General features: G+C 35.4%; 3 protein-coding genes across 3 annotated transcripts; all 3 read left to right on the top strand.

Annotated features, from left to right (window-relative positions):
* Nucleotides 1-2,432: 2,432 nt before the first annotated feature.
* On the top strand, nt 2,433-6,523 carry LOC311306792 (uncharacterized protein). The gene is made up of 7 exons (XM_084435371.1): nt 2,433-2,564; nt 2,944-3,158; nt 3,843-3,959; nt 4,073-4,129; nt 4,226-4,462; nt 5,972-6,091; nt 6,190-6,523. Exons 2-7 carry the CDS (start codon nt 2,985-2,987, stop codon nt 6,253-6,255), a joined length of 771 nt encoding a protein of 256 aa, XP_084291497.1. The 5' UTR covers nt 2,433-2,564; nt 2,944-2,984; the 3' UTR covers nt 6,256-6,523.
* Nucleotides 6,524-8,581: 2,058 nt separating this feature from the next.
* Nucleotides 8,582-14,260, top strand: tmem176l.3a (transmembrane protein 176l.3a). Its single transcript, XM_084435369.1, has 11 exons — nt 8,582-8,889; nt 9,266-9,465; nt 9,616-9,708; nt 10,975-11,094; nt 12,402-12,497; nt 12,601-12,642; nt 12,758-12,838; nt 13,132-13,188; nt 13,266-13,448; nt 13,537-13,656; nt 13,761-14,260. The coding sequence occupies exons 2-11, from the start codon at nt 9,292-9,294 to the stop codon at nt 13,830-13,832; spliced, it is 1,038 nt and encodes a 345-aa protein (XP_084291495.1). The 5' UTR covers nt 8,582-8,889; nt 9,266-9,291; the 3' UTR covers nt 13,833-14,260.
* Nucleotides 14,261-17,344: 3,084 nt separating this feature from the next.
* On the top strand, nt 17,345-19,941 carry LOC311306791 (uncharacterized protein). The gene is made up of 7 exons (XM_084435370.1): nt 17,345-17,552; nt 18,152-18,382; nt 18,507-18,620; nt 18,845-18,901; nt 19,009-19,212; nt 19,473-19,592; nt 19,700-19,941. The coding sequence occupies exons 2-7, from the start codon at nt 18,209-18,211 to the stop codon at nt 19,763-19,765; spliced, it is 735 nt and encodes a 244-aa protein (XP_084291496.1). The 5' UTR covers nt 17,345-17,552; nt 18,152-18,208; the 3' UTR covers nt 19,766-19,941.
* The last annotated feature ends 837 nt before the right edge of the window (nt 19,942-20,778 follow it).

Here is a 20,778-nt window from a genome sequence, read left to right as displayed (position 1 = left end):
TGTCCTATAGATTAAAAACATGCATTATTTTTTATACATAATATCAAACAAATAAAGTAGGCCCAATAAAAAGTAAATCTAATCAAGCATGATTTTTTGTTTCAAGAACTTATCTCAACACTTACTAAATTATCATAATCTTTTACAAATAATCATCATTAATGTTAAAGTGGAAAGGTTTATTAAAAACATATGTATAATAGTTATAATATTACATTTAGACAAGATCAGCTGAATATATCTTATTTTGTAATTAAGGTTCTTTGATTTTCATGTCTGCAACTTATAAACAATGAGCCCCAAAAAATGTAATGATCATTTAAATAAAATCATATGTAACACGTTCCTACATGTGCTTACGTGTTGTAAACGCGTTCCCATGGCGACCGGTCGGAAGCGCGAGTAACTGATCGTCTTCCCAACGTGTTGTTTACGTGTGAAGACACGTTGTAACACGTTTTTTTATATATACCTTAGTTTAACTTCTTATTCTTCGATTGTATCCTCTAACTAGTCTACATTTGATTACTGCAATCAATGACTGATTTAGAAAGTGATTTAGAAAGTTATGTATGGTATAGTATTATTAAAGTTAAATAAAGTTAAATTAAGGCTAAATTATTGACAAACCTGACATGCTTAAACGGTTTGGAAAAACACGATATTCCACATCATTTTTCTCCATCTCCCATTAAATCGGGAATAGATCTTATTGAATAGAAATACGCTGTAGCGTATTCAAATGCAGCAAAAACTGCAATCAGTAGGCTATCCCATCTGCTTTACCTAAATATAAAAATAATAGGAAATGAATTATATAGGCTACATAAAATATGCTTACCTTTTATCAGACATATTGGCATTTCAAAAACAAAGCCGGCCTATATGTCTACTTTATGATACCCTTAAGAGTGTAATGTAACCCAGACTTAATTTCATGAAGTCTCTCGTCTCAGGGGGACATGAGGGAGGTCTACAGGTTTTCTAATAATACAAAGCTTAATGCTAAATCCTGAAGTATCAACAAAAAAGGTTCTTAATATGACAGTTTTTTCAACTTGTCACATTTGTTAGAAAAGTATTTTTTATTGTTTATGTTATAACATTTTCAGTAACAATAATTAATATTGTAGATCTTTCCTCCTGAAATATCCTGTAATTGGACCACTAGGAGGTGCTCTACAATTCATTCACAGGTGACCCCCAAAACAGAAACCCTTATTCTCAGCATAACATAACACTTATTAACAAATGACAAATTTTATTCACCTCACAAAACAATACAAAAACTCTTGTAGCCCAAGAGTCAGCAGAGTCAGCAAAGTAAATTTCAGAATGAAGATGAAATCATGGTAAAAAATGAACAAAGTAGCCTAGGCAATAGATTATATTGGATAATCTTAACTGTGTCTTTCTCAATGTGTTATTACCATGAAAAGTCAATGGCCAACTAATGACAACATGGTCCATGGCATTGAAGACTTTGAAATTAAAAACCCTTTATCTTATAACTTTTAACTCTTACTTGTAAAACAATCAGTTTGACAAATAAAAAAATAAAAAAGGAAAAATACAACAACATTAATTAAAAGCATACCACTGTAGCCTATACAGTTACAATAGGTGAGTCTGGTGTTTGAAACATTAGAGTCATGAAATACACAGAAAGTCATGATATAGCCTACAGGTGGCAACTTGGTCAGTTCATCACTTAGCCTACAATAGGCTTATTCAGGGAAGTGCAGGAAATGGTTGAGTATTATTTTAGGTATAACATCTGTAGGCATATTTAGTGCCTATCATGTCCATTTATAGCCTTTACACATCAGCTTGTATACTTGTATGGTTAAAAAGCTGCAAATTTGAAGACGCTGACGTCACGTCAGGTCGTCACGTGGGTCACCCGTTTGAAAGTTCAAGACGTTCGGATAGACGTTCGATCGGTCGTTCGATCGTTCGGATGTTTGATTTTGGCACGGAGTACCCGCCATACATGCCACTATCCACCACTGGCACATGCCAATAATGTCAGTGACACATGCCACTATCCACTGGCACATGCCAATGAAGACCGGATGTGCCACCGGATGTGCCGTGTGCGTCAGATGCCATGTCACTTAATGTTAATACCGCCTCTCGCGTTTAGGAAAGTTTGCAAGTGCGTGTCCAAAAGTGAACCCCCAGTCTCGCTCTACTACCGTAATAGCAATACACAGCAGATAGATGGCGCTGTTTGAATGTATACAATCCTCAATTATTTACAGTGCATTTCAAATTCGCCCTAAAACCATTAAATCTTTCTTTTATATTATTCAACATTGTGGAGTGATGGTAACATTGGTTACTATTAAAAATAACAATATTGCTTACATCTCCCATATTAAACAGCAATTCAAGTCATCATGAACAAGAACAAAAACATTCCTGTTATACTTGTTTGAACGCTATGAGGAAGTCACTTACTGGAAAAAACTAAACTCCGCCTTACAAAAAAAAACCCCAGCAAAGAGTCGTGGTGGCATCTTTATTCTGGACTGAGACTCTTCTTAGACGTGCCATACAAGGTGAGTTTGAGATAACACTGTGTTTCTTAAGATAATGAACAATAATATAATAAACTTAAAAACAAAAAGACAATAATTGTAATATTAATGAACAAACTGTGAATGGTTAAACAGCCTGCTGCACCACAACTTCCTATAGAAAACACAAGCTGTTGGATTTTTGCCCTGTTTCCTCCTTCTAACTTTGATTCAGGTCTAAATTTGTTCAGATAAATAAACATATTCATCTATTGTATTTACATACTATCATCATTATAATTAAAAGTCTATTTAAAGTGTTAAATGTCGCTTTGTACCCTCCAAACCTGATATAATGAATTTATGTACATACAAAAATGATGACCATGTAATCATTTGTTGTCCTTATTGTTTCATGCAGTAAACAAACAGGAGGATCAGCCATTGTTACCTGTGGAAAGCATGTCTATGACAGTGTCTCAGGGTGAGGGTTTGACGGTCATCACCGTCTCCTCAAACCCAAAGAGCAAATGGCCCGTTCTGTGTCAGATTCTGAGATTTCTGTGCTGCAGTCCAGTGTGTTTCGTATCTCAGAATATGAAAAGAAAGCTGACGAACATCCACACAGCTCTTGGGGTGAGTCAGACACTTACAGTAATTGCAAAACACCCTTTTTGATGTTCAGGCCTTGTCATTTTAGGCTACTTTGGATAGGTTTAATTTAAACACTATGGCTCGGTTTCACAGACAGGGCTTAGATTAAGCCAGGATTAAGCCTTAGTTCAATTAGGGCATTTAAGTAGCTTTTAAAAACATGCCTTGAAAAAAACCATTACTGGTGTGCACCTTGAGACAAAACAGTGTATACTAATACTGTATATTTTAAGATTTGTCCGTGCAATTTGCTTTCAGTTAAGACAGCTCAGCCTCAAACATGCATTTTAGTCTGGGACTAGATTTAAGCTTTGCCTGTGAAACTGGGGGTAGGAAGATTACCTGAGATTTAAGATGCTTAAAAATGTTTTACAGCATTTCACAATTTGGTTGCAGTTGGTTTTGTCAGTACAATCAAACAAAAATATAACATGCAGTTTTTGGAGTAGTCAAAATTATATTAGTGGCAAGCTACAACTTTTAGAAAGTTACATTTAATCTGCAAATATATTTATGCAAGCTAATTAAATTTATTCAAACAACAACATTTTGGAAAAGTCGTGAAGTAATTCGCCTGTCCATAGCGAAGGCAAAAATGTGAATATATTCTTATTTTAAGATTCTTGATAGCTGGTGGCGTAAAAAAATTGTTCTCTTGTTCCATAGATTGTGCAGATGATAGTTGGTGTCCTTAATATTGTGGTGGGGATCATATTTGTATCCCTTGGCTTATACTGGAACATGTATATGATGGCCATGGGACCCTTTTGGCTCGGCAGTATGGTAAGACTTGGGCCTCATTTTGTATCATTCTTTTGATTTTTCCAAAATCTAAAGCAAATTTTAAAGAAATAAAAAATGCACATATGTTTTTGTTTGTTTGCTTTTGTCATTAGTTCTTTGTAGCTGGAATCGTGTGTATTCTTGCAGCTAAGTTTCCCTCTTCTTGCCTGGTAAGTTTCTATCAAAGGAATCTGTGTTTTTGACAGTTACATTTCTGCAAGTTTAAATATATATATGTATATATATATATTGTTTGTGTTTTACAGCTGGTCATCGGAATGATTCTGAATGTAGTCTGTGCTGCACTGGCTATCACAGGTGTTGCGCTGTATTCAGTGGACCTTGCGACTAATCATGCTGGATACTACTACGATTCTTGTCCCGAACGCTACAATTCTTATTCAGGCTATTCAGACTATAATAGTTATGATCGTTACCGTACGCCTTCCCCTGAAGAGAGAAGCATAACAGAGGCCTGTCTGTACTACAAGAATCTCATTGAGGTAATCATTCTTTAGATGGTGGTAAGACAAGCTACTGTTCATCAAATCTTCTTCCAAACAAACTCAGTTTAAGGTTGAGTACTTTTCCAAAAATGCAAAAAGGAATATCTTGGTCACTTCTTTCCATGTAATGCCAAGCTTCCAAAAAAAAAAAAAAAAAAAAAAGCACCATAATAGTGGTTCATATATGATGCACTATATTCTAGGTCTTTTCCAGGTAATTTTTCTTTCAGTAGGTTGACACTAAAAGGTCTAAGTCCCTTTCAAGGAAAGTCTGTTTACTTAGTGGCCATTTTTGCAATGTCTCCGCTCTCCGTGCAACTATAGAGTGCAACAACAAAGCCTGTCCACTTTTTCAGCGCCACTGGTTCCAGAAGTATTTTTTCCATTCATTTCTCCCATTGATTTTTAAAAAGTCTTTGTTAAAGAGCTATAAAGCCATGAACCAAGTCAAACAGCTGCGAGGTGAATCATAAAATAACACAAACTTTGATTTGAAGCAAAAAACTATTTGAAAAGCAGACAAGACTGTGCGTTCTTAACATCTTTAATGAGGGAAAGAATTACAATTGTGAACAGTATAATCAAATTAAAAAATGATGGAGAAAATAGAAAACTACTCATTTAAGATTATATAAATAAAATAATATATTTTAAGTTAATTGCACAATATGCAGATATATTCATATATTTAAATATTTTTAGAGCGTAGGGAGACCGACTCGGTTTAATCATTCGCAGTGCTTCATGGGAGTGGGCGGAGCTAAAGAGCTGTTTTGGAGCGTTTTGTCTGTTTCAACTCTCTGATTGGTCATCAAAGGTAATGTAGTTTTTCACCACGGATTCATCAGAAACGATTACTTTCAAAATAAGTTGCAATAATGTGGGCTGACGGCTACAACAGAAGCATATACCATCGATTAACAACCTTGTAGCTCACAGTAGGTGTAACTTTAAAGGTTTATAAGTTACCATTCAAAATCAATTTCCCCATTGAGAAAATGAGTTTTTACTTTCTATTTCGGGACTCCAAGACCAAGTCCTCTTTACATAAATCTACATAAATCTCTGAAAACTATTCGCAACACGCACATTTAAAAAACATATTTCAAATTAGCAACAAAATCCAACATTAACTGTCCCACAAATGTTGTTTCTTGTGCTCAAATAGTGTTAAAAAAAGCGTATTTTTTCAGGCTAGACCAGCCAATGCACACGTGCAGTCCTAAGCGCTCGTCTCAGCACACTAGGTGCATCCCAATTCACATACTTGTGCACTATGCCATTTTGTTGCCGTATTAGACTTTGGTCCAATGTTGACGAAATAACCTTATAAAATTCATACATTACACGGCTGAGTACATAGTGTATAAGTGCATATTGTATAGTGTGTCATTTGGGACAGTTGGCAATTGACTCCATGTTGCATGTTGCACTTTCTCCCATTCATAAATAATATGAGTGCACTGTCTTTGTATATCTTAAATCATTATATTTACCCACCTCTAGATGGCCTTCAGAGGACTAGATATCATGATGATAGTGCTGTCGGTCCTTCAGCTCTGTGTGACCATCAGTTTCTGTGTTTTGACTGGGAAAGCTTTGTGCAAGAAGGATGAAGATGCAAAGGTACTGTATCATCGTCACCACAATCAGTCAAATCCACTGTGATCATGAGCGATTCTGAGAGCTGCTGTGTGTGTTCGTGTTTGTTTGTGGTTTTGCAGTCGGTGGAGGATCCAGAACTTCACAAGCCGCTCCTGGAAGACGTCGCTGTCGCTCCTGCATGTTAGAGAGACAATAACACACACATAATAAACAGTTAACCTTTTTTTTTTTTTTTTTTTTTTATGGAATGGAATGGCATTTCATGTTTCAATATTGTAGTGAAATGATTTAAAGCAGATGCCCTCCAATCTGCAACACTTCTCATTAAATGACATGTTTAATTAGACTTAGATCTCTCTATAGATTAATGGGTGTCACTTTGTATTGCCATTTTCAATTTTGGTGTGATCTTTGGGGCTGTTCTTTTTTTTTAAATAAATGATTGGAACACTTTGGCATGAATCCTTTTTGTATATTTATTACAAATTCCCTATATCTTTCACTTTGTAGAACAATTAAAATACCTATATGTATTTATTTCACATATGCTTTTATCTAAAGCAGTAGTTTTGCACATTTTCAGGCCAAGTACCACCAAAGTCCCTTTCAAGGATATCTAAAGTCTGCTGTACCTCCTTTAATCAAACCAAAGCAACCAAGTACGACCCTTGAGCGCAAAATTAAAAGGATAGTTCACCCAAAAAAGTCTGTCAATATTTATCCACCCTCATGTAGTTCAAACCTTTTTTTATATATATTTTTTTATATATTTGCCCATACAATGAAAGTCAACCCTATATAGAATGTTGTTTTGGACTCCACTAACATTGTATGGATAAAACCATTCTTCTAAATATCTTATCTTGACCTGAACATAAACCTTTTTTTTTTATTTTTTTTTTATAATATTAACATAATTCCCTAAAATTAACGGATTACCTTAATGGTAGTTACAATAGTATACCCATTTATTTGTATGAAAAGGAGAACATTGAGTAGATGCACCTATTTTTTTAAATTGTAAAACTTGCAGGAGAAAAAAATGTGGTTGTGTGGGTTTAAACCCAGTAATTAACTAAATAAATCCAGAACAGGGTTTAGATGGGGAAATGAAGCCTCATGAAGCTCCGAGGACAGGAGAAATGATTCAAAGCCACGGAGCATCGACAACAATGCCATCTGTGGTGAAAGTCAAGTTTTTAATGTTTATATGTGGTGTTTATGCTTTAAGACAAACCGTGTCCTAATTCATAAGTCAACACCATTGCTGAGTATGTTGTCCTTGAAAATTAGGCTTTGAAATCGCCAGTGTTTCTTACGTCACAAACTACCTTATAACCAATCACGTCACGAGGGGGCCGGGCTTTAGCATATCATTAACAGCTGCAAAGCAGGGGAGTCTCAAGAGAGGCCAGGTTATCCCGGTATATTTTGCTGTTGAAATGAAAAATCATGTAGCCTACATTTAGCAATATAGCGAGTGAATTATGTATTTGACGTAAACGATGTTATGATGAACTATATGCCTTTCTCCACTAACGTTCTGAGTTGTTTAAAGCGTTTCAAGATGCTGATTTTTAGAAGGTAGCTGTCTGACTCTGAGATGGTGAATGAGATCATGGTTTGTGTAACATTAGCAACACATTAGCTGTATGATAACATTGTAAAGCAAAATGCTAATCATATTAATTACCATTAGGCTATGTGTCCAACATTGTAGAGGGTGATATATAAAACACATTACCATTCTGATACATCAACTTGTAGACAAGCCTGTATATAATTCACTCTTCCACTTCTTCTGAATCAGTTTCTGGTTCAAACATAAATGGCTGAGTTAAGCCAGTATTCCCACTTGCCATCATTCAGCGATACTACAGTAAAGTTGAGCGAGTTGATCAGGTATTCTAAGCTCTTGTGATAGAGTGGAGGCTGGGCTAATTTGCATATCCATAGTTCAGTGAAGGCTACACTAAATGAAGCAAGGGTGTAGTTTTCAGGCTAATTTAAGTCAGGAAGAATTTTTTTCACAAGAAGAAACGTTGATTTTGGTGATCAAAGATACAAATTTACAACCGCCAGGGAGCCTATAGAAAGTTAATGCAGACATAATTACCTAAAATGTTTCTAAACGGAGCAACTTTTTTTCCAGGCAGATGGGAGGAACTATATTTGAGTGCTTTCTCTCGCAAAACTATTACATTCCCCCGATAAACTTTGTGAACGCAATTAAAGCACTGAATCATCATTTTTCAAAAAAATGTCCACCCATCTTATATTTTTCCCCCATCATAATATCACCTAAGGGGCTCTGTAAAATCCCAATCAACAGTCCAGAGATTACCCACAAAGATCAATTATAATATATTTCTTAAAAAACGTTGTAAAAAAAAAAAAAAAAAGAAAAAAAAAGTGCAAGTAGACTCTTCGGAATTTAACCAACCACTATGGCCAAATGTGATGGAAGTTCCGACAACCACAGACTCAGTGATGGAAACAGAAAATGCATCAATCATGTGATTTCGGAAAACAGCACAAGCCAGCGTCAATGCGTTGCCTACATGCAGTGGAGCCTCTGAGTTATACGTTTCATAACTACTTTAAAGGGCGTGCTCTTCGTTAATGTCAACAGTGTTTCTTTTGTCTTTAGTGACCCCATGACTATTATTTCAATTTCAGGTGGAACAATTAAGGCAACGTGAAACGCATGAGAAACACTGACAGGTACAGAACAGCCTAACCTTTATTACCTTTACCTTTATTAGATCAGGAAAGTCAACTCTCAGTCTGGACTGGAAGTTACAAAAGTTATTCATAAGGTGAGTCTGAGTTTTTTTGTGTTTCTTAAAATCTGTGAAATTCATGTGCTACTTAAAAAAAAGTACAATGTGAAATGTAAAAAAAAGTTAACAGTGACTTGAATCTGAACAACTTGCTTTTATAGCCAACATTAGCAGGTCGATGTTCACTTCCTTGTAAAAAAAACACACAAAAAAAAACACGTTGATGCAGTCGACGAGAAACCGACAGTCAACAGTGCTTTTGAATAATTATGATTATTCCAGAACTTGTTTGAGGAGGTGAAATTAAATGTTATGAATTCACATACCTATCATAAGAAAATTTTCATTTGGGTGATTGTGAATTCCTGGTGCATGAGCCTACTTTCTCTTGTCTTTACCTTGTTGTGGGCAGGTAGAAGAATCACTTCCGTCTGCAGCATGTCTCTGGCAGTGTCTAAGGTTGAGGGAATGACGGTCATCACTATCACCTCAAACCCAAAGAGCAAATGTCCCGGACTGTGTCAGATTCTGGTTTCTCTGTTCTGCAGTCCAGTTTGCTTTGTATCTGAGGATATGAAAGAAAAGCTGACAGACACCCAGATAACTTTTGGGGTGAGTGAGAGAAACTTGCACTGACTGAATCTTGATTTCATAAAAAAGATTTAAGATGCTTAAGTATGTTCTGTACTCTTGATTTGGCATATCATGTTTAAAAGCTGGAGGTCCATCAACTGGCAAGAATATTGTTCTCTTGTTTCATAGATTGTACAGATAGTAGTTGCAGTCATGAATTTTGTGTTGGGCTGTTTTGGCTTCATCTTCTTTTTTATGACATCTGCGTGGGCCAGCAGGATGGTAAGATTTTTATGTTTCTAAATCAGTTCATGCTGTAAAATGAATGAATGGATGTGCGTGTGTGTGTGTGTGTTTGTGTGGTTCAGGTATAGGCCTACGTTAAGGGGACAAAATATCCCCACAAAGATGGGAATATCAGAAATCCATGTCCTTGTGGAGACATTTTTTGGTCCCCATGAGGAAAACAGCTTATAAATCATACTAAATTATGTTTTTTTGTTTTTGAAAATGTAAAAAAAAGCATAAAGTTTTCTGTGATGTGTAGGTTTAGGGTTAGGGGATATAATATACAATTTAAATTGCGGCTTGCGGTTGATTCACTGATTAATTGCAAAGTTAACACTAGGGGTAGAACAACTTCAGATATTTTTAAGTCGACATTTATGTGATTAAAGTCGAGTCGTCGTCGACTAGTCGCTGATGACGTCATTAATGAAGAAATAAGCCTGAACCTCGAGCTGAGACTCTGAAGCGGGTTGTCTTGTATGTTATGGCATATGATTACACAGTTATGGCATATGATTCAGCGCTGCCACAAGGCTATTGCTCCTACATAAGTTCTTTTGTCTTTGGGTTTTTATATTTCTCACAGATTTCGGCTCGTTCTAAATCATATACAGATAAAGTAGCACAGTAAAGATTACATTTATATGAATGTATTAGTGTGTGAGCAAAGGTGTGTAAATTAAGTCTACTTGGCAGCGTCTCTCTACTAATAGTGAAGCTGTGGGTTTTAGTTACTAAGAAATATAGGCTAGAACTTTTCAGGTTTTAAGCTATTTTATTGATAAATCACAGAACAGTGTTGACAGTAAGTTTCTGCGCTACTGAATGTTTCTGTGTGTGTGCGAACTGGACGTGATGTGCGAGCTACCTTACTTTATTTGTAACTTTGTTATATTGTATTTATCAATGCTTATAATTAGTTTATTTGCTGATCTGAAAAATGATCCGTTACTCAAAAACCGTAATATGATCCGAGCCGTGAGTTTTGTGATCTGTTGAACCATTAGTTGTAATGTCATTATTCATTACTGAATAACAACCTAATTTTTCGGATTTTGACAGCACCCATCTCCTTTACTTTCCTTAATTGTACAATTTTTTTAATTCTTTGTATTCCACTCTGAAAGAAATAGTCACAGGTGTTTGTAATGACTATGTTATTGTTTAAATTCACATTTTTGCCTTGATTAGCGCTAGTGTTCATACTGTATTTTAATTGGTTTTCTTTTAATGACTTTACACACTGATCTTTTTCTCTAGGAGTCCTTCGGAGGAGTAAATATGACAGTGATGGTGTTGGCGGTTCTTCAGCTCTGCGTGGCTGTCAGTTTCTTGGTTTTGACTTTAAAATCTTTGTGCAAGAGGGGTGGGAGTGCAAAGGTACTGTATCATCACCACAAGTAAGGCCTGTTCACACCAAGCACAATAACTATGACGATAACTATAAAATGTAGGCTATTGATCATTCTAAATCTATGAGAATGGGAAAGTCTAAAACCACAGCTGTAACAATAGCAACACAGAGGAACAATATTGTTGGAATCACTTTCAGAACAATTTTTTTTCCAGCTGATGAATGATAAAAACATTGACTGCCAATCGGAATCAACCCGACTTTAAAGAGGCCATATTATGCCCTTTTACAATTGATTTTTGAACTCTACTAGAATAGGTTCTAAAAACACATTATTTTTCACATATTTGTTATTGTTGCAGCTCCTCTCTTCCCAGTCTGTCAGTAACGCTCTGTTTAGTTCCTGTCTCTATGAAGCCCCTCCTTCCGAAAAGCACAATGTGCTCTGATTGGTCGGCTGGACCAGTGTGTTGTGATTGGTCAACCGCTTTGAGCGTGTTTCGGAAATGTGATGCCCCTAACCATAACTGCATTAGATCTGGATAAAAACAGCGTCTCCTGTGCTGTGTTTAACTCCACTTTTAGACACATTTTGAATTGCATTCAACTTCACCAAGTGGCCTAACACTAACCCTAACCCATTTTTGACCGAGGGAGCTAGTTTACTCATGTACACTTCAGGTAGATCCACAGACCACAATGCAACACGATTGTGACGTCACAACAGCAACTTGCAGTGCTCGCACTTAATTCAAGTGATCAAGTGCTTAGGGTGTTCGATTTAAACCCATTACAAGGGTTCCACTAGTAGTGAGCACTCATGCAACGTAAGCAATGACATACATCTGAGTGAACGAGACTTAAATGCAGCCTTGGACATGGCGACAAGACTATACTAATGTCTTCCCTTTTTTTGCGCATGCCTTAGGTGGGAATTATTTAAATGAAGAATATTTCCGGAAATAAACTCAATACTACAATCGAGGTGTTTCAGGGAGTTCACAAACGGTGACACTGATGTAGAGTATAACTCCACTTAGAGGCACTTTGTGCTTTGCAGAGCTTTTTCATGCTCAAACAGCAACATTACACACTACAGAAAGATGAAAATGTAAAAAAGCACAATAGGTCCTCTTTAAAGAGCTTGAGAATTTAAAGCAGCAGAAGACACACCACAGCACACGCTTATAATAAACAGAACGTTATAGTCTGTTGGTGTGGACGCTGTATGCGTATGGTTATCGTTATATCCTTATAGCTATCATTTCTCCACTGTGATCATGACAGTTTCAAAGAGCTGCTTGTGTGTTCATATTTGTTTATGGTTTTACAGTTGGTGGAGAAAAAAACTTCAGAAACCAGAAGTGGAATATGCCCATATCCATTTCCATTTGTTCACAGCTGTAACATGACTCTTACAGTGTCTCAGGTGAGCGGCTGACGCCATTACCTTAAACCCAAAGAGCAAATGGCCCATACTGTGTCAGATTCTTTGTACTTTATGCTACAGTCCAACGAATTCTGTATTTCAGGATATTAAAGAGAAGCTGGCAAACACCCACACAGCACTTGGAGTGAGTTAGACACTTAGATATTTTTTTGCTGATATTATCAGATTTACACAACAGTTCATACTAGGTGTTTTGTCATGTGTAAAACTGGGACAAACATTGTTCTCTTATTCCATAGATTCCACAGATAATAGTCGGTGTCATGAATATCACAATGGGTTGTTTTGGCTTTGTTTCTTCTTTTTGGATCGGTGGTGTGGTGAGACTTATTTCTCATTCTGATCATTTTTTTGTGTTTCTAAATGAGTTCATGTAGTACAATGAGTGAGCTCATTCAAAAAGTAAATTATATATGACATTGATCTTGGTTAAGGACATGTGGCTTTCAGAATGCTTTACATTTATTTCTTTATTTTTGCACTTATTTTCATATGATATTTACTAGAATGAAGTTTTAATTCACATTTTGATAATTCCCTTTCTTTAGAATATTGTCAAATCAAGCATGTTTGGATGGACCAATGTTTTATTTTGTTTTTCTTTGCCTTTTAGTTCCTTGTTGTTGGAATCATGTGTGTTCTTGCAGTCAAGTTTCCTAGTCCAAGGCTGGTAAGTGTGGATCAAGAGTTTTTTTTTTTTTTTTTTTTTACAGAGCATCAGTCATTTCTATTGTTTGTGTTTTACAGCTTGTAGTTCTAGTGATTCTGAACATCATCAGCGCTGCACTGGCTATCACAGATGTTGTGCTGTATTCAATGGACCTGTCAATGGGAAACAGTTCAGACTGTGTTGAAGGTTATTATTATTATCAGCGTGCCCAAGGAGAGAGTAACTTTGAGACCTGTTTGTACTACAGGGATCTCAATCAGGTAATGATTTGATTTATTTATCTTTTTCAGATAGTGTAAAAATTGTTGTAATTTTTTTTTTAAATAATACACTGATGTCCATTTCTAGATGATCTTCAGAGGACTAGATATCATGATGATAGTGTTGTCGGTCCTTCAGCTTTTTGTGACCATCAGTTTCTGTGTTTTGACTGGGAAAGCTTTGTGCAAGAAGGATGAAGATGCAAAGGTACTGTATCATCATCATCATCACCACAATCAGTCAAATCCACTGTGATCATGAGCGATTCTGAGAGCTGCTGTGTGTGTTCATGTTTGTTTGTGGTTTTGCAGTCGGTGGAGGATCCAGAACTTCACAAGCCGATCCTGGAAGACGCCGCTGTCTTGTCTTCGCAGACAACATGAACACAAACACATATTTTTATTTGAACACATTTTCTTTTGTTTTTGTAATTGAAAGTGAAATGATTCATGTTGCCATCTGCACCATAGACGTGAAGTTACATATTTTAGTATTTTCACAAATATATTTGGTACTTTTAGAAAGAAAAGGGCTGCTTTTTGAAATAAATTACTTTCTGTGACATTTGAGCATAATGACATCAATAACTTTTTTCTTTCTTTTGTAGATCACACATCCCTTTTTACACCATACCTAGAGATTGGCATGGAGTACTTTCCATAAGATCATCTCTCAATGCAAATCAAACTAGCTTTTAGGCTAACTGAAATAAAACCATGCCAATCTCTAGGTATGGTGAAGGCTATGTGATGATGTGGGGCTATTTTAATTCCAAAGGCCAAGGGAACTTTATCAGGATGCATAGTATCCTAAAAATTAATTAAAAAAAATACTTAAAAATAAAAATCTGCCTGCCTCTATGGGAATTTAACATAGGGGTGTACACACTTATGCACCATGTATTTTAAGGAAGAACATTTATTTATTTACGATACATTATTCATTCACAAAGAAAATTGGTGTCCTAAAAGGTTGGATTTTTCCAAATTTTTTAAATTAAGGCATTAAGTTCAATTTCCAAAATATGATTTTTTATTCCTCTTTTTAGTCAACTTTAGCATAGGTGTATTAACTTATGCATTGCACTGTATATATATGTATATGTATATATATATGTATATGTATATATATGTGTATATGTGTATATATATGTGTATATGTATATATATATATATATATATATATATATATATATATATATATATATATATATATATATATAGTATTATATTGCTCACCCAAAAATGTAAATGGCCGTAATTTACCATTAAATAGTCCATACAGTATGTGCACTCTTCTAAACCCATTTGATAGCTTTGTGTGACGAGCAGCCCAAATAATTATTCACTGAAAAACATCCCCTCTGCCATAGATATCAAATCTCAATTGTACTTTAAAATATTAAAACATCAAGCCAACATCATGGGCATGGCAAAGAAACAATATGGAAATAGTCAGTTTTCCTCAGTTCACACTGTGCTAATGTGTTTACATTAATTATTTCTATTTGTTTATGGTTTAATTAGAAAACAACAATTAAAAGCACTTGTCATCAATGGGAAATGTGTACTCCTACATGTTAAAATAAACAGATGACTGAATGAGTTTTAATATACCCACCACACCACGACAGCCAAGTCAGCCTAAAATTACTTTTAATTTTCTACAGTAATACCAGAAGTTTTTGACCGTGTGGGGACATCTTTTTTTTAAAACAGCTTATAAATCATATTAATGATGTTTTTTGAAAATGTGATGGTAGAATACAGTTTGTTCAATATAAAAATGATGTCTATGGAAAGTCCCAAAATAACACAGAAACCCATGCGTGGTTTGCATATATATTTTTTTACTTTTATTATTTACTTAAATTATTTTCATAATGTTTTAGGGGCTTGTAGCTGGAATCATGTGTATTGTTGCAGATACATTTTTAAACATTTGCCATGTTTTCATGCAATAAACACACAGGAGGTTTGGCCATTATTACCTGTAAGAAGGTTGAACTCCTCTACATGCATATGTTGCAGTCTTCAGTTTCATACTGTAGATCAGAGCTGATGCATGTCTCTGACAGTGTCTCAGGGTGAGGGTTTGACGTCATCACCGTCTCCTCAAACCCAAAGAGCAAGTGGCCCGTACTGTGTCAGATTCTGAGACTTCTGTGCTGCAGTCCAGTGTGGTCTCTACTGTATCTCAGGATATGAAAGGGAGGGTGGTGGATGTTCACACAGCACTTGGACTGAATCAGACACACATATATAAATCAACTAAATTAATAACTTTTTTAAAACAAAAATGAAACATCACTGAACTTGCTTAAGCTGGACTGTGATGCTTTTTTCTTCTGAAAACAAACTTTTTTGCATTAATTTCGTGTTATCTCTGTAAAGCTGCTTTGAAACAATCTGTATTGTAAAAAGCGCTATATAAATAAAAATTATTTGACTTATGTTCAATTTTCTGAGATATTTTCTTTGATGTCAGTTTTAAAAATTCATAGGTTTTTTCAGCAGTGTTTTTAATTTTGGATGTCACATTTGAGATTCCTGACAATAAAACTCAGTCTAACTGTTAAATATTGATATTTTATTTTATAGATTTTAGATAAGTATTGGAGTCGTAAACATTGCATTGCGTTCTTTTGACTCGATCCTCATTTTCAGTGCTGCTTTTTGGCTCGGTGGTGTTGTAAGACTTTCTCATTCTGCTCAATTTAAATGTTTTATTGGCTAAATCAGCTAATGTAATGCATAAGTAAGTTCATGCTTAAAATAAATGACAGCAAAACACAACATAAAGCCTATACATAGCTATTATTTTTTCTTGTAATCGAATGGCATTATGTGTCTCGTTTTAATGGTGAAATCCACCATCTTAATAGCCTAATGTAATACCATCAAGCTACATCTTTATTCTTACCTTACTCAATCTTACCTTATTCAGTCTTAACATCTTTATTATTTCCTTTAAAAAAAAATTCTATTTAAAGATGTTTACTAAATGTTAACTTTGGCTGTTTTTTTGTTTGTTTTTTTTTTTTAAATAAATGACTAGCATCATTGGCTTTTTAGATTTTTAGACCATAGTCTTCTACCTCTTTAGACTTTGAATAAACTAGAAAACCTTCCAATGTTTTAATTGTTGTCAAGGACATGGAAATGAAGAAACGTCTATCTTTAAATTATATTAAAATAGGGGCCAATAAAAAAGTTAGAGACTAAAAACAACAAAAAAAACAAAAAAACAACATCTCTCTGAAGAGGTTTGCATGATTTCACCACCAGGTGGCTTGTATCACATACAAGTCAGTTGCTGTAGAAAGTGTGAAGGCAGAACAGAGCCTGATAAATGCTTGATAAATAAAGGTAGGGCCTAGACTGCCACACAGAACCTTGAGCTAAAATGATCAAAGTCTCTAAACGTCCTTTTCAAATCATTCACGAGTCACGACCTTTATGTAGCTATATTTATTATTATTATTATTATTATTTATTTTTCCTGCAGCATTTAGGCGTAGTGTTGGTCATTACATTGATGCATATGCCATCCTAAGTTCTATATAAGCAAGAACACAGTCAGGAAAACAGCTCCGCCCATATCGGGAAAAACTAGGCTGGAAGGTTATGATGGGAAGGTGTTCCTTTCGAACGGTTCATTTAAAGAAAAAAAACGGCTCACAAAATTGATTCAGTGATTCATTTATGTCATCGCGTTCTACGTCAACACGTGATCTATGACGTCCCACATACAACCTAAATATAATTTTTATAAACATTAAACAATGCTAAAATTAATGTACATCTCTTGGATGAAAATCTCTTTGTTCTTGTGTTAAAATAAAATGCAATAAACGACTCTTTACTTATTTGGAAGACTGTCGACAGTTCAGTCTGATTCGTGAATGAATCTTTGGCTGCTACTATCGCTTTTGTGAACCGGTCCAGAAGATTCATTTAAAATATCCGACTCAAACGAACGAATCATCACCGACATCGCTGTTTTTGGGCCAGTTCTGTAGAGTTCATTTACGCTGAAATTTCCCCAAAGTTTCGACATTTCCCTAAAATCTAGTTCCTGCATTTTGGACTGTTAGTCACAGGGTAAGTCTGAGTTGTTTCTTAAGAGCTCTCTGAAGTAAAATAGAAAAAGTATCAATTCTGCGTCACGCTGGAAGTAGATGTTCGTACGCAGTTACATTTCTGGTCCATAAACACAACAGACCACAGTTGTGCCAATAATCCAATGTATTTTAGAATTTGTCTGAGAAGGAGAACCAAAGTGGGAAAAAGAATGTCCTTAACTATGAATTCTATTAGGATTAGGGCAAGTTGACACATTTGGATTCAAAAGTCATTTACATTCTCTCTTGCAGGTTCTCTCAGTTTTATAACTGAATACAGTGTGTATTAGTTGAAAATTATGTTGGACAAATTGTGCTTATCCGTTCCATTTTGGGAATTTTGTTTATCATAATTGTTTTCCAGTTTAAAAGGGACAGTTCACCCAATAAATTAAAATTTCATAATTTAGGCCTACTCACCCTCAAGTCCCAAACCTGTATGCATTTCTTAAGACTTTAATGGTGCTTTTTGTGTGAACAAGATTTGTTTGTTTCTCCTCTAAGGCTTGGTTTGAATTGATGTATTTATACCAAATATGATGTACTAGTATGATTATTTGCTTATCTGTCTTTACACAGGAAGTTTGGCCTTTGTCACCTGTGGAAAGTTTGAAGTCCATCACCTCCGTCTGCATCATGTCTCTGACAGTGTCTAAGGGTGAGGGTTTGACAGTCATCACCGTCTCCTCAAACCCGAAGAGCAAATGGCCCGTACTGTGTCAGATTCTGGCTTCTCTGTGCTGCAGTCCAGTGTGTTTCGTATCTCAAAAGATGAAAGGAAAGCTGACAAACATCCACACAGCTCTTGGGGTGACTTAAACAATGAAACATCTTTTAGATATTTTCATTTGAAGACTTTTGCATGTAAAGTGTTTTTTGTTTTGTTTTTTTAAATCGAGACGTGCAAACAAATTTTTAATTTTTTATTCCATAGACTTTGCAGATTATAGTTGGAGTCATCAATATTGTGTTTGGGATTTTGCTTCAAAGCGTTTGGATATGGAACACCATTACAGAGAGTAAAGCTGCTTTTTGGATCGGTGGTGTGGTAAGAATTATTTTACTCGTCGTTATGTTTCTAAATCCTTTCATGTGTAGTAAAATAGTTGTGTAGTTTAATTGCTTGTGTTGTATTGTCCTTAATTCTGATGCATTTTAATGATTTTGTTCAGGATAACATGAATATCCGGTGGGTCACTAAACCTGAATTCCACCTTTCATTGGAATGACTATGTTTGAACGCACTGCACTTTTTATTTGTTTGCTTTTTAGGTCCTTGTAGTTGGAATCGTGACTATTCTTGGAGCTAAGTTTCCCAGTCCTTGTCTGGTAAGTGTCTATCAAAGCCATATCATACGTTTTATCCATGTTTTAGGACTGTTCTGGTTTAGAAAAATGATTTTGAGCGTCACCAGTGTATTGTCTGTGTTTTACAGCTGGTTATTACAATGATTCTGAACATCGTCAGTGGTGCACTGGCTATCACAGCTGTTGTGCTGTATTCAGTGGACCTGGCTAAGGGAAACTATCCATACTGCGCCAACAATTATTATTATTCGTCTTACGGTACCCCTGCAACGCCTTCCCCTGAACAGATTAGGACAACGGAGATCTGCATGCACTACAAATATCTAATTCAGGTAATTATTATATCTGTTTTATTTATTAAATAGCATAAAATCAAAAAGGTTGATAGGTAAAGTCGTTGATTTAATCTTTTGACAAAGTAATTATCTATACTTCAAGTGGGTAAAGAGGTAATATATTTGAAAATATATAACTGGGATTATATTTACAATTTAGGGTGAGGGTTGTTGAATTATATTTCAAATTGGATTAAAGCTTGTGTTTATTACTGTATTTCTTTCCTCAAGTGACACTGATCTTTCTCCAACTCTAGATGATCGTCGGAGGACTAGATATCATGATGATAGTGTTGTCGGTTCTTCAGCTCTGTGTGACCATCAGTTTCTGTGTTTTGACTGGGAAAGCTTTGTGCAAGAAGGATGAAGATGCAAAGGTACTGTATCATCATCATCATCACCACAATCAGTCAAATCCACTGTGATCATGAGCGATTCTGAGAGCTGCTGCTGTGTGTGTTCGTGTTTGTTTGTGGTTTTGCAGTCGGTGGAGGATCCAGAACTTCACAAGCCGCTCCTGGAAGACGTCGCTGTCGCTCCTGCATGTTAGAGAGAGAGAGAACATACAAAGCCACAAATATATACACCGCCTCTCAATATAGTACTCCGATGATTTAATGCAGATTATACATTGATGCATGTTTATTCTTATACGGTGTTTTCCTTATTTCTTCTAGAAAATAAGGTATGCTTTTTGAAATAAATGACTTGAGAACTTTGGCATCACCACTTTTTATATATATAATTGTTCCTTTCGTATTAAGTTTAAAATAATTACAAGTTTACATCAATTCTCTCTTCTTCTTTTTTTTTCGGATCTTGAAATCAAGACCCTTTTAGTTATGCAAAGATACAAAACATTCAGAACCACAATGACTTGACCTGATTTATCAGTATATCTTTGGCTATTTGCTTATTCTACCAGCAGGTGGTGTTAATATGCTCAAGTGTTGTACAAATCATTTCCGTTAAGAGAGGGTACATAGCCGTGCCAAGGCTAACGTAAAGAACCTCAAGCTGAATGTTATCAGAAGTGGGAAGAACTTTCACCATGAACACTTCCCCCATAAGAGCTCGAAACCCTAAATATCAAAATTGAAAAGCTATAAACATAATCTATTTTATGGGTGTGTAAATGTAAGCATTCCTTCAAGGCTGGGCTTACATTTTACTACGTTTACTAGCACTTTTCCTTTTTGTCATTGACAAGATTAATATGCTAAAAGCAAATCAATTCTTGTAAGTGATTGTATAATTTCAGCACCTACTTATCAACCTTTTTTTTTTTTACACATTTCTTTTGCTATAATAATTGTCTGTCAGATGACTTGTCACTAAATAAAGATGAAAAAATAAATAAATATTGAACTTGAAGTAGAAATGATTTTTGTGAGAAGACTGAAATGAAATAAGAGGCATCTAATTAGTCCTGCTGTAGTAATCAGTTACATGTGCTTCCTCTCGCTTACATTAGTTTACGTCACTGGGATATCTTGACCAGGAACAAACAAAGAAATTAAGGGATCTGTTTTTAGATCTCCTGCCACAGGTATGTCTGTGGAT

This window comes from Rutilus rutilus (genome assembly GCF_951802725.1).
Source record: "Rutilus rutilus genome assembly, chromosome: 17".
Lineage (NCBI taxonomy): Eukaryota > Metazoa > Chordata > Actinopteri > Cypriniformes > Leuciscidae > Rutilus > Rutilus rutilus.
The sequence above is the reverse complement of the archived record's forward strand: the minus strand, read 5'-3'. Positions and strand labels throughout refer to the sequence as shown.

What these genes read in the sequence shown, in the direction of transcription:
- LOC311306792 (XM_084435371.1), top strand. Translation starts at nt 2,985, where the DNA reads ATGTCTATGACAGTGTCTCAGGGTGAGGGTTTGACGGTCATCACCGTC. An exon ending in CCTTTTGGCTCGGCAGTATG is followed by an intron (nt 3,960 to 4,072) that starts GTAAGACTTGGG and finishes TTTTGTCATTAG; the next exon opens with TTCTTTGTAGCTGGAATCGT. An exon ending in AGTTTCCCTCTTCTTGCCTG is followed by an intron (nt 4,130 to 4,225) that starts GTAAGTTTCTAT and finishes TGTGTTTTACAG; the next exon opens with CTGGTCATCGGAATGATTCT.
- tmem176l.3a (XM_084435369.1), top strand. Translation starts at nt 9,292, where the DNA reads ATGTCTCTGGCAGTGTCTAAGGTTGAGGGAATGACGGTCATCACTATC. An exon ending in AGAGGGGTGGGAGTGCAAAG is followed by an intron (nt 11,095 to 12,401) that starts GTACTGTATCAT and finishes ATGGTTTTACAG; the next exon opens with TTGGTGGAGAAAAAAACTTC. An exon ending in AGTTTCCTAGTCCAAGGCTG is followed by an intron (nt 13,189 to 13,265) that starts GTAAGTGTGGAT and finishes TGTGTTTTACAG; the next exon opens with CTTGTAGTTCTAGTGATTCT.
- LOC311306791 (XM_084435370.1), top strand. Translation starts at nt 18,209, where the DNA reads ATGTCTCTGACAGTGTCTAAGGGTGAGGGTTTGACAGTCATCACCGTC. An exon ending in CTTTTTGGATCGGTGGTGTG is followed by an intron (nt 18,621 to 18,844) that starts GTAAGAATTATT and finishes TTTGCTTTTTAG; the next exon opens with GTCCTTGTAGTTGGAATCGT. An exon ending in ACTACAAATATCTAATTCAG is followed by an intron (nt 19,213 to 19,472) that starts GTAATTATTATA and finishes CTCCAACTCTAG; the next exon opens with ATGATCGTCGGAGGACTAGA.